At 46.2% G+C, this 12543-nt stretch overlaps 1 protein-coding gene across 2 annotated transcripts in view; it reads left to right on the top strand.

The window, feature by feature from the left end:
- Positions 1–95: 95 nt before the first annotated feature.
- RANBP10 (RAN binding protein 10) overlaps positions 96–12543 on the top strand; it is a 75674-nt gene continuing 63226 nt past the window's right edge. Inside the window, exons 1-2 of one of the 2 annotated variants that reach the window (XM_074550872.1) lie at positions 96–423; positions 1304–1415. In XM_074550872.1, coding sequence (XP_074406973.1) covers positions 219–423; positions 1304–1415 — 317 coding nt within the window. In that variant the 5' untranslated portion in view covers positions 96–218. The remainder of the gene's footprint in view (positions 424–1303; positions 1416–12543) is intronic. The other variant, XM_005489897.4, reaches the window with a different exon arrangement.

Raw genomic sequence — 12543 nt, forward strand, 5'->3', positions numbered from 1 at the left:
CCCAGCGTGCAGCGCGCCGAAGGGGGGAACGGGGCTTTGCGCGCTCCGCCTCTCGGGAGTTGTAGTCTCGGTGAGAGACGGGGTCGGACGGACCGGAGTGACGAGGACTGCGCTTCCCGTCGGGCGGCGCGGCCCCATTGTGGGCACGCTCGCAGCCCATTGGCTGCCGGCTGCGGCCGGGCCTCGCTCCCCGCCCGCTGACACAAAGCGGGTCCAAGATGGCGGAGGCGGGCGCGGGGAGCCCGCACGGCGGGGACGCGGCGCCGCCGGGGCCGCCCGAAGAGCAGGAGCTGAGCCGGCGCCTCCGCCGCCTCTACCCCGCCGTCAACCAGGACGAGACGCCGCTGCCGCGCTCCTGGAGCCCCAAGGACAAGTACAACTACATCGGCCTCTCGCAAGGCAACCTGCGCGTCCACTACAAAGGTGCCGGGCTGGGGCGGCGGCGCCGGGTTCGGCCTCGGCCCGGAGCGGGACGGCCCCGGCGGGACCTTCGGCCCGGCCGCTCCGCCGGGCCCGTCGGGCGCGAGCTGAGCCGGCAGCGGCTCCGGCGGCCCCGGGGCACCGGGAGCGGCGCGGGGACGGGCGGCGCCGAGCTCCGGGCTCCGAGAGCCCGCTCTGCCCGGGGCCCCGGCTGGGCTGCTGGGGCCGGGCTGCCGGGACTCGGGAGCGGAGGCGCTGGGGAGCCGGGGGCTCTCCCCGGCGGGGTGTGTGGCCTTATATAACGCTGTGCTGCGCCGCGGGACCGGGCCCGGTGCGGGCAGAGCTGTTTACTCTGTCATCCTGCTCGGAGCCAGCCCAGCGCTCGGATGGCCCCGACGCGCTCCGGGCCTGGGCTTTGGCTCCTCGGGTTTGCACCACAGAGCTGCTCGCTGATTTGTAGTGCGATGTTTTCGTTGCTCGCTGTTGGAGCTGTTCTCCCTACCCACCCAGCGGAGAAGTGATTATTCCTTTTCCAGCCTGGCTAGTAAACACTGATGTCATTCCCTTCTTGTGTAATCATTTTTGTCTTCTCTCTGTGTGCGTTGGTCTTCAAATTCTGTCTGTGGGGAGGGGGAGAGGTGGTACTGAGAGGGTTTCTCAAAAACTTCCTAGTGAAAACAAAGGGAAAGCTGAAATGCTTGTGCTGTAGGAATTGTTCTTGGTGGCAGTGCAGAGTTGTGTATGCTGGTTCTCTGGAACGTGTGCTTTAAATGGCTGGCTCCGTGTAGAAACCGATCCCTGCTGGCTTCAGACAGTGAGGCTTCAGATCAGGACACGTGAGAGGCCAGATCCCCTCAGTACTTACATTTCTGTTCTTTCTTAGGTCACGGTAAAAATCACAAAGATGCTGCCTCGGTCAGGGCCACTCACCCCATCCCTGCAGCCTGTGGCATTTATTACTTTGAAGTGAAGATCGTCAGTAAAGGTAGAGATGGGTAAGTGCTCCTTGCAGCCCCGTGCCTGGGGATGTGTGCTGGCAGCTCTGCTGGACTCTGGCCTCCTTTCCCGAAGGGTTCCAGCTCCCTGTTCCAGGCAGGCACAGCACGGGCAGGTTTTGTCTCCTGCTGAATGGATCTAAACGAGGTGGAAAGCCCTGGAAGCAGAGGCACTGGCACAGCTGTGTCCTGAGCTCTTGGAGATTGCCACTTGTAAAAAAAAATTCAGTTAACTGAGGGTCTCTGATGGGATATGAATTAAAGTAGGTTTTCTTCTTGCTGGCAAGGTCTGGTCACTCTGGTTTCTGGAATTGTGATGCCTCAGAAATGAAGTGAAGCAGAAGGGAGGAGCCTTGAGTTTTATTTTGGACTGCTGCAGTGGTGTTGATGTGGTGAAGAGTACTGGAGCACTGGGGAGAGCAGTAAAGGGGCATTTCTGACAAGGTCTGGAGTTCTCTTGTTAATGTGGATTTAATTTTTACTCATTATGAAGGTGTCAGTCTGCTCTGTGTGGATGGCCCTGGCATTGTTTGTTGTTAAAGGATGAATATGGCAGGAATGTTATCTGGAAGGGAAAACCACACAGGAGGAGGGATTGGGTGTAATTAATTAATCCAGTCCTTCAGGTGTGACATTTGAACTCTGACCAGTTTAAGGGTTGTGGGGAAGGCAGCAGATGTTCCTACTAAAATCCAAACAAAAGTGACAACTTGTTACAGTTGAATTTTTTTGCTGTCATTGTTGAAGTGAGAAATGGCCTACTTGTAAAGGGACTTGGAAGGATCTCAGTTTGTGCTGCATTTAGGCCCTTGATAATTACTAGGTTATCTGCAAAGGTGGATGCTGGGCTGAATTCCTCATAAATGCAGGGAAAAGACCATCCTTAATCCTTCATTTCTGACCTGCCTATTAACTGCTTGTCTGTTTTGAAACACTGCCCTTGATTAGTTTATGTAACTGCTAAAACTGAAATAATTTGCAGTGAGCTTCAAGACAATTTTCCAAAGAAATCACATTACAAAAGGTCACTGAACAGCACTTAATCTTTACTGCAGTCTAGATCAATCTTAAAGGGAGATAATGGAATTTTCTGCTTGTCTCCCAAGATCAGAGTTTTCTGTATTAACAATTTATTGTTTTTATTGTATTCTGTAATTACAGTGATTTTCCAGGAATAATTAATTCCAAAGAGAGACTCATATGTGTTAACAACCTGAACAGGAGCTGCTGGTAGCTCTGATCTGAGGTTGGGCAGTGGAGAGGCTTTGGGAGCCTCTCTGATGTCTCAGCCATTCCTGTGCCTTGTTTTTCTTTTGCTGGTGGAGACAGATCCAGCTTTTATCTCGCACAGGGTGGTGCTGGGGATTTGTGGTTGTGAATTTCCACTGTAGCTGCTGCCTGGCTGTCACTTGAGAAGGTGTTTTTGTGTATCTCACCTTTAATAGTTTGAATTGTTCCTGCTGGAGGCTTGGTGTGTACTGGTGAACCATAGCAGGGATCTCTTCTGGGGAGGCTCCCCAGTGTTGATTCCATCATGGTGACTTCAGTTCAAAGGATTGAAGGTGCAGACATCTAAAGAAGGGATTGAGGAAATGAAGTTCTCAAGCAGTGGAAGTGGCAAAGCCTGTCCCTAGGAACAGCACTTTAGCAAGGGGAGAGGAATGGGAATCCTTCTGAGCTCATTTCAGAATGGGTGTTTCAGCCCCTGCCCCAGAGCTGGGAATTTGACTCCTGTGTGTGGTGAGGATGTGCAGTTATTCCCTGTGTTCTCCTCCTGGAGTTTGTGATGGCATTTCACATTTGGGTTTAAAATCTGAGTGATTTGGTTTTGGAACAAGACTTAGTCAAGAAAGGCTTTGGTGAAGGGAATTTCAGGGAGTGTTGAGGAGTCTGATTTTGCTCAAAGCTGTTGTCTCTGTGCTCAGCATTGTTAGTTTAGGGCTCTGCACTCTGGTTGGATACTGACACTTGCTAATAAACAGCAGAAATGAAGGTTTCAGATAAGAAATTGGATGGGAGCTCCCAGTGGCTCTTTATGGAGAATAAGAACCCCAGAGCTCACCCAACAGTCTGCCAAGGGATGTTGCCTGTGTGTGACATGCTCTGATAAGAGGCTTCTTGAGCTGGCATCAGGCAGTGCCATTTTGGATTGGTGATGTCACTGTGGGAGAGAAACCTGAGCTATGGAGATGGCTCAGGTGTCAGGACCACCTTTTTAATTTGTCCCCTGCTTTTCATTGGACTGAGGGGATTTAAAACCAGTGTGCTCTGGTTCTCTCCTGTGTTCTCCCACCACACCATATCCTAGCAGTCAGAGCTCACATCCCTTCCTCCCCCTGTTTGCCTGGCTCAGAACTCCTGTGCTCACCCAGAGCCAGCACAGGGAAGAGAGAGGGAGGGACTGCAGCAGCACAGACACAAGTTGCTTTTTCCTGCCACAGCTGGTAGAAAAATTTCTTCTTTTGCACTGCCTTGTCTCCCCTGTGCCTTGATGCACCTGCCCCAGAAAGGTGCTCTTGTTAAAGAAGCAAACAAAATGATTCATGAAAATTCTGCCTTTGCCATCATTGGACTTTTCTGCCTCAGCATTGGTAAAATCCTTTACTGGTGGATATTTCAAAGCAAGTACAGCATCCAAAAAGTCCATTTGGTGTGTATAAGAAACTTTTAAGACTGATCAGCTTTTCTTAGCTTTGGATTTTCCACTGCTCATGAGATAAAACCACAGTCCTTTGAGAAGGACAAGCATGATTCAGACTTACTTTTAGTTGAATGGTGGCTATTTTTTATCCTGGTGGATTTAGTCTTAATTGATAAGAGGTCATGTTTATTTACTGGGTTTGTTTTTTGTGCAGTTTTGTTTTGGTTTTTTTTTCTGGGAGAGGGGAGGCTGCCAGGATGCCTTTGAAAAATTGTCTTGACAAGGTTTCTGGGTAACATGGAACAAATCAGATCTGTCAGTCTGTTGATCTGTTGCTGCTTCTTGAGTGGGGAGAAGGTTTTTATCCTCAGAGAGCAGAGCAGAACTGAGTTTGCATCTCTGGTCCCAGCCCTCCTGTTACCTCCTTGTCTGTGCTGAGCACACAGGGAGTGGTTCCACAGCACTCTGGGGTGATACATGGCAGGGCTGTGGGATTCTGCCCTTGCATTTGCTGTGTGTTTCCACCCCTTCCCTCATGCAGACACACTGCTGCCCTGTGCTATGGAGAGCTGCTCCAGGGAGATAACTGCTGGAAAGCTGGCCAGAAAATAATGGATGATGATTTCATCTATTGATGTCACTGTCAGAAATTACTCCTTTTTTTTTTTCTCTTTAAATTGAGGTCTACTTTTCAGGGTTCCCTCTATTAATGGAAGGCAAGTCAATAAAGGGATGGCCTGAGCTGGCAGACAAAAGGGTAGGATTGCAGCAACCCTCAGTCCCATTCACAGTGTTGTTGAAGAGTTTTGTTTTAAGACTTGCTGGTAGTTAATTCCTGAGCCATTGTGTGCTTGTCTCCTGAGTGATGTCAACTGAACAAAAGGACAAGAGGCAGTGGGTCACAAGTTGTGGCAAGGGAAATGCCAGCTGGACATAAGGACGAATTTTCCTTTGTGGAGATGGTTGTGGACCCCAACAGGATGCCTGGAGAGGCACTGGCATCTCCCTCATCACATTTGCCTGGGGGAGCCCTCAGCCTGCTCCTGCCTGAGAGATGTCTCAGAGTTCCTTATCCTTTGGGCAGAAGGGTGAAGAAAGAATGTCCCAGGGTCCCTTCCTGTCCAAACCTCTCCATGAATCTGGGGATGGCTTGCTTCCAGCATTCCTCAGATGAGCAGATTGGCAGAAATGCCTGTGACTCCCCTGTTCCTGAACTACCACAAATAACTCAGGCTTTTATCCCTGTGCTGTTCATAGCAGCTCAATCTTAGCAGTATTTGAAGCCCTGAACTCCTGTCCTCTCTCCCTCCAGTACATGGTTCTGCTTGCTGGTGATTTGTCAGCACATCTCACAGCCTCTGTCCCCCCACTCCATGATCCCTGCTTGGTAAACAGGAACAGGGAGAGACTCAGCAGGGCAGGGCAGCCAGCCCACAGCTTGGAGGCTGTTGTGACTCAGAAGGACAAGTCATCCTTGTTGTCCTCTTTGTGCTGGCTGTGGGTGACACTGTGTGTTCCTGACCCCCACTTTGGTTTCTTGGCTGGCTTTGCCTCCCCCAGCCACGTGCTGGGGTTGTGATGGAGTGTGACTGGGGAGGCCGTTCCAGAGACGAGCCCTGATGATGCATGGGTTCTGAATTCTGGCACAAGTCACCTGTCCTGCTGCCTCCTCTCCATTCCTGAGCTGCTCCTGGAACAGACAGCCCAGCAGCCTGTGGATTGCCTTTGCTGTCTTTTCTGGGACTGGTTTGGTCTTGGACAGCTGCTTACTCATGGGTGCTTTGGTGTGCTGCCATCCTGACCTCTCTGGTGGGGACAGAGTGACTCTGTGCAGACACAGCAAGTGTGCTCTGTGGGCAGAGGAGGTGCCAGGGCAGCCCAGTGGTTTCATGAGGACTTTGAGCCATCCCAGAAACATCTCAGGATGGCTTTTCTTTTTGCCATGATGTGTTTTTGTGTGCCAGCACTAATGACTGTGTCCTGAGCTCCATTGTGCTCACAGTCTTTTTGCTGGATCAGTACCTGAAACAGGGATTTCTGCATTAGGTGGACACCCAGAAAGGCAGGAGAGGAAAGAGATAACCCACAGGGAATGCTGGTAACCTTCTTCCAGCCCCATTCCACAGTTACTGTGAGCTGTGCAGCCTGTTGTCCAGAGATGTTCAGCACTAGCTTAGGTTGAGGACAGTTTTCTGGGAGAGGGACAAAAGAGTTCTTTGAGGAGAGTGGCCTAGAGCTAATCAGCTTAGTCCATACCATAGTTTATGTTAAATCTTCCTTTAGCTTTCATACACAAGTGCCATAAGCCAGACTTAAAAATAGCTTAGTTTCTCTCTGACTGAAAAAGAAAAATAAAGGTCAGATGTGTTGGTTGGTTGCAGTCTGTACATTAGTAACAAATCATCTGCCCCTTTTCCTTGCTTATGTTTCTCCTTGCCAACTTTCCATTTCTCCTCAGCATATGGTGAGTGTGAGGCTCTGTGAAAAGCCTTTTGCTCGTGTTCTCTAATGGTTTCCAGATGCTGCCAGAGGCCTGGCCATGGAGAGCTCTGACAGCCCTGGCTGCTTGTGCTCAGGCACCTTGGAGTGCCTGTAGGGAGGGGTAAGGGACATTCTATAGGAACTGAGGGTTTCTTGTGTGATCCCTGATTTGTTACTGGGAAGCCTGTAAATAATTGATTTCCTCCCCCCCTTTTTATTTTTTTTTTCCATCCTGGTTTCCAAGAATCCAAAACCAGTACAGTGAGGGGGTTTATCTGATTGCAGGTAGGTTTTGTTTGAATTTCTGCTGTTCTGCAGACACTCATTTAAACAACCCAACACACAAATGAAGCCCCCAAGTAGATTCCATAAACAGTTCCTGCCTTGCTCCCATTTGCAGATTGCCCAAGCAAGTCCTTCTTGCTCAGCCACCAGCTGTGCCTTGGTGCTCTCAGGTGTAGACTCATTTTCTGCAGAGGTTTTGTGTCAGTTGATGACACCTCACACAAGTTGTTATTTCCTTGTCATTGTTCTGCTACACTCCCCTGAAATGGAGTAATATTGAGAGCAGCTTTTCAGTGTAAAGGAGTCACGAACTTGGAATATCTTGGAATATGATTTGCACTTGATAGCTTTTTTAATTCCTTTCTTTTTTATCAATGAAATAGAAATTTAAACTGAGTGTTTTATAGCAGTATCATGGGCCATCCATTGTAATAGCTGAGTATCAATTTATCATTACAATTATTTGTGAAATAAGGCAATGAAATGGCAGCAGTGATGGTGATACATGACTTTTCCATTTGTGATGTGTGGATTTAGGTCTGTCTGAGATTTGAGATTTCCTATATTTCCAACTGTGATAATTAATTTTGTTGTTGGGGTTTTTTGTTCAGCTTCTTACGGAATATTGCAAGTAGAGAAGAAAAATTTTGGGAAGGGGTTATTTTTGTTTGGTTATTTTTTCATCTCCCCTCCCTCTGCTATTTCTGCGTATCTGTTATAGAATAGGTAAGAATGTGACAAAAGCAAACTCTAGCAAAATCCATATCTTTACATATATCTGTAGAATATATGTAAAACATTACTGTACTCAGTTCTTCAGAATATGTTTGCAGTTAAATCAAATCACAGATTAATGGGAACTAATTATTTACATATTCTAAACTTGCAGATCTAAGGAGTTGTTTAATACTAACTTTTGTAAGCTGGATAACTTTTATGTAGGAAAACCTTTTTTTTTCACATGAAAAGCCTTGAAATGATGAAGTGCTGAAGAATTTATCATCCAGTGTGAAGCTTTGACTCTTTTTTCAGCTCTCCACTGAAGCTGAATTGTGTTAGTTGTGGCCAGATTCATTTTTTATCCTGCTTTTCTAGCAATGGGATTTACATTGTACCTGTGATATAAGACTGGATCTGTTTCCACACTGCAATCTGCCTGCTTGTTTACAAGTTCTTTGTTTTGATGCCCTGGTGCACTTGCAGCCTTTGTCCCTTGTTGTGGAGATGCCAGAGTGTGAAGATCTGTGAGTTCAGTGTGTGGTGCTCTCCCAGCACTCACCCAGCTCTGCCTCTGCTGCTGTTTAAAGAGAAATGTTCTTATTTCACCAGTGCAGCTCTTACAACTTCAGGTGTTGCTTTTTCTCTGAGATGTTTTGCACATAATTAACCCTCCCTCTAGATCTTATGTAAATATTGCAGCTACTTCCTTCTGTAATTTCATTAATTATTATTAGGAGGAAAGAACTCCTCTTTTCATAGGAATTGTTACCATCCAAGCCTCAAGCCGAGGAAATTAGCCTATAAGGATGTGAGAATGCCCCCTAAGAGACAGCTAGCTGGTAATGGAGTGTTTTCTTCTGATTTGGGTATTGTATTTATATTGTCCCCCTGTTTGTCAGAGGAAAAACAGGGGCTCAGGGTTCATTTATAATCTGGCTGTCTGTTATGATGGACTGAAATGCAAGATTAGTCACCAGAATGAAAGAATCATTTAAATACTTGCCCTCTTTGGATGCTTTTCTGTTAGACATTTGTGGTAATTCTTAGCATTGTTTTTTACTGTTTTCCAGGCTTTATTCATGGCAGAAAAAATGTTCTATTACTTAGAGTGGCAATTAAACAATCTGAAGTCCTTTCAGTTGTGGAAACCTGTTTACTTCCCTAACACATTTTCAGTGACTGTGAGCAGTGCCTTTGGAAGTGAGGTTTGTTAATCAGCAGGACAACCTGAACAAAAATCCTACTTATTCAGTTGGGTGTAACCAGAATAAATAATCAGAGAATGAGTATCAGTAATGCTTTGTGCTGTTCCCAGACTTGAGGCACCATTTGCCCCTGAGATGGTTTGTGTGTGAACTTTGTTGGATATCAGCTGACTTGGAGAACGAGTCAGCTGCCAAGAGTGAGAAAAACAATAAATTGCTGGGACACCTCTGCTTCAGCTGCATTTGCATTTGACCACAGGGTTTGGGGTTCTGTTGGATGTGGTGATGCTTGGGGTAGCAGATGGAGAAACTGGTTATTCTTGACAGATGTTAGTGGTGATTTTACCTTGGTGCTTGTATTTGGCTTTTTCTTTCTTAAATGGTGCTCAGATCAACTCCTCATCTCAGTATTTTCCATCTTTCACTGTTCCTACAAAATTGTTGATCTACATCATCAGTCTTCCTTTCCTGAAGGTAGCACAGGCAAGGGATACTTTGGCCCTTCTTCCAGCTGGCAGATACCACTTGAACATGATCCTAAAATTAGAAGGGAGCTGGGAATATGATACCTTGGTCTGTCAAAAATAGCTTTTCATTCTTCCTCTTGTCATTTTATCACTAATTACTCAGAACCACCCTGAGAAGATTTATGTTACCAGATTGCTGCCTCTCAGTTTTGTCCTGCTCAGTCACCTTCCCTTCCACAGCCTTCAGCTTTTAAGGATTCTCTGCCTTTCCAAGGGCTGATGTGCACTGGACTCCTCCTTGCCTCAGGATACTTGTGGTTGTTTTTAATGAGCTCTTCAAAATTATATTTTCTTCCCTTTATCCCCTTCTTTTCAGCCTTGCATAGTTTGTCAGTAAAGATTCTTCTTGGGGAATTGGGATTCTTCCTGGAGCCCATCAGTGCTATTTCTGAAGCACCATCACAGAGCAGCACAATATGCACAAATAAAACCAGAACCTTTTCCACTCTAGAGATTATATTCCCTTATAAAGTAGTTCCAAAATATTTGTTGTTAGACTGAGGAATTGGAGACTGTTGGAATCCAGTGTTTTACATGCCATAGGTAATTTTTCTAAGCAGATGTAACTTGTTTTTTCACTGCCTTAAAACAATGTTCCCCTTCCCCCACCAGAACTGCCACAATGTGGTTGCAAGTGGTGAGTTGATAAGGGTTATCATTTCTAACCACTCTTTAAACCTGGCATGAAGTCAGGACCCACCTCAGACAAGAATGATAGTTCAGAGCTTTGCAACAAGAGACTGTGCAAGTCTCTGAAATGCCACCAGTGTGGTGCATTATTCACCTCTAACTTGATCATTTGGTTTGTTTATTTTAGATTTAACTGTGCTTGTTGAAAGAGTGAGGTGCATGATAGCTGGGAGGACAGGATTCCTGCCACGTAGGTGTGGTTATTAGAAAAATCTGCAGGATACAGGAAGCCTTTGAGTCACAAACCTGTGGAAGAGTGAGACATCCCTTGTTTAACTCATGGCTCAGCAGGATTGCTTGGCTTTGGCTGAGCCATGTAATAAAATGCCAATCCCAGGAATTTCCACCCTGTGTTGTGTTAATGTTGGTTCACAACTGCTTTACTGGAGTCATGGCCTTCAAAACAAATTATTCAACCTCTCTGCTGTTAACTCTTTCACGTTTGGACTTTGGTGCCTGTTGGCATCCTTGGCAGTGTCATTCCAGCCTCCTGTGCTGTGCCAGGGTGGGGCTGGCTCAGGAAAGAAGAGTTCTGGGCTGGTGGCTGTTACCCAGCCAATGCTAAACCAGTGTATTTTTTTACCCTTTGTTTTCCCAGCTTTCAGATGGGCTGAATTTTGTCTTCCATCTGGGTGAACCCCACAGCCACTTGAAAAAATAGTGGCAGAGATTGTTTCACCATGCTGACCTGGTACCTTTCAGCAGGTTAAACAATAAATAGAGGGGAAACCTGTATTTATTATTTTTACTGTCTTTCTACTCCTGGCAGAGCCTTAATAAATCTGCCTTGCTAATTGTCAGCTAGTGTTAGAGATGAGAACTCAGCCCAAGTTCATTGGAGAAAGTCTTGCAACTTTTTAAGGAACAAATATCTCCTTTTGTTTCAAGTATACTCCAAGTCCATGGGCTAATTGCTTTTTCCCTCCTTCTGCCCTGCCTTTATTTTGCACACAGTGCAAAATTATTATTATTATTATTATTTATTTTGCACTCAGCAGTGCTTCCCAGGTGCTTTCCATGGAGATGATCTTTGCTCCTGGGATTCCTGAAAGTGAAGAATGTAGTTCAGGTCTGCAGGAGTTCTGTTGCTGTGTTCTCCTCTGTTGTACTCAGTGAGTTCTTCAGTCCTGCTCTGGAAAAGCCAAATAGATGCAAATCCTGGAATTTCAGCATTGGCCACTTGCTGTCAAAGGGCAGGTCTGTTCTGAAGGTTTTCTGCTGGGTTCACAAGGATTTTTGTGGGTTTGCTCTTACAAAGCAGCTTTAAACTGCACAAAAAACTTTTCTTACGTTGTCTTTTTGGCAGGTTCTCTGAGTATCATGTTTGTTCTGGAGAAACATCTTTTGACTCAAAGAATTGCTTCTCATATGGGTGGATTCTCCTTCTGGGACAAGTTAAACACAGCCATCAGTGTCTCCCCTACTTCTGTAATGCTTAGAGCAGCCTCATTAAGAGACCTCTTTGTTTCAGTTTAGGTCAGTCAGATGTTGTCACTCCTGTGAAATAACTTTTCTCATTGTTTTTCAGATGATTTCTGCCCAGTGACAATATATAATTCTTCCTGTCTGAGTCACTGCATTTGAGATCTTTTATATCTTTAAGAGCTAAAATTTCATTCCGAAATGCAGTCATCATTTTGATTTTCCATATCTTTTCCAGGAGAAAGTCTTATTAACAGAAACAAAAACCAAATTACATATTTTTTTTTTAAATATACAGATTTAAAATGCAGCTTTGAAAACATCTAAGACAACCCAAGTTGTCTTAGGGGCCAGAAGTGAATGCTGTTTGGCTGTCACTGTGCTGGAGCAGCCACGTGTTGGTGTTCACTGCTGAAGTCCTTGGCAGCTGGGAAGGGACCCAAAAAGCTTTGTGTCTTTGAGCTTAATCTTAGCACAGCCATGGTGCTGTAAGAGCTGGAGGAAAAAACCCTGGGAATACTGCTGGGGGTGTGTGTGGAGCCAGAACCTTCTGCCATGAGGGCTTTTTACCATGGTCCTTCCAAGGAGAGGCAGGGAGGGGATGAACAGGCAGAGCTGATGGTGGGGCTGATTCAGGCACAGTTTCTAAAGCAGCCAGTGCTGGGCAGGGCTGAGGTGGAGTAGGAGTCTGGAAAAATTTGGTGCTATGGTAACTGCCAGGGCTGCTGGTGAGTGGAAACAAGGCTGTTCTGACTGAATCACCAGCATGTGTCTGAGTTTATTTTTGCCAGTCTGCTCTATTTGGAATTGGTCTAATGATGCAGCATTTTTGAAGCTTCAGATTAGGTGTGGGGGACAGGTCCAAGTATTCAGTGTTCACTGGTCAGAAGATGGTTTTAGGAGGTCACTTTTGCTCAGATTTGCAGATTGCCTATGATGGATAATGGATATAAGGGTATTATTGCCCCCAAAATTATTTTTTCCAGTTTGACACTGGATGCTGACATTCCTGTGCCTTTTTTTTTAAGAAGCTCTTTGGATCTCTCAAAAAGGAGCTCCAGTTAAGGGATACCCACAGGGAGTCTGTCCACATCATTATGGTCTGAAACCAGGGGTGAGGACAGGCAGGCCATAGAGGTTTACGTTGAATGATATTC

Source organism: Zonotrichia albicollis, chromosome 13 (assembly GCF_047830755.1).
Source record: "Zonotrichia albicollis isolate bZonAlb1 chromosome 13, bZonAlb1.hap1, whole genome shotgun sequence".
In the NCBI taxonomy this organism is placed as follows: Eukaryota; Metazoa; Chordata; class Aves; order Passeriformes; family Passerellidae; genus Zonotrichia; species Zonotrichia albicollis.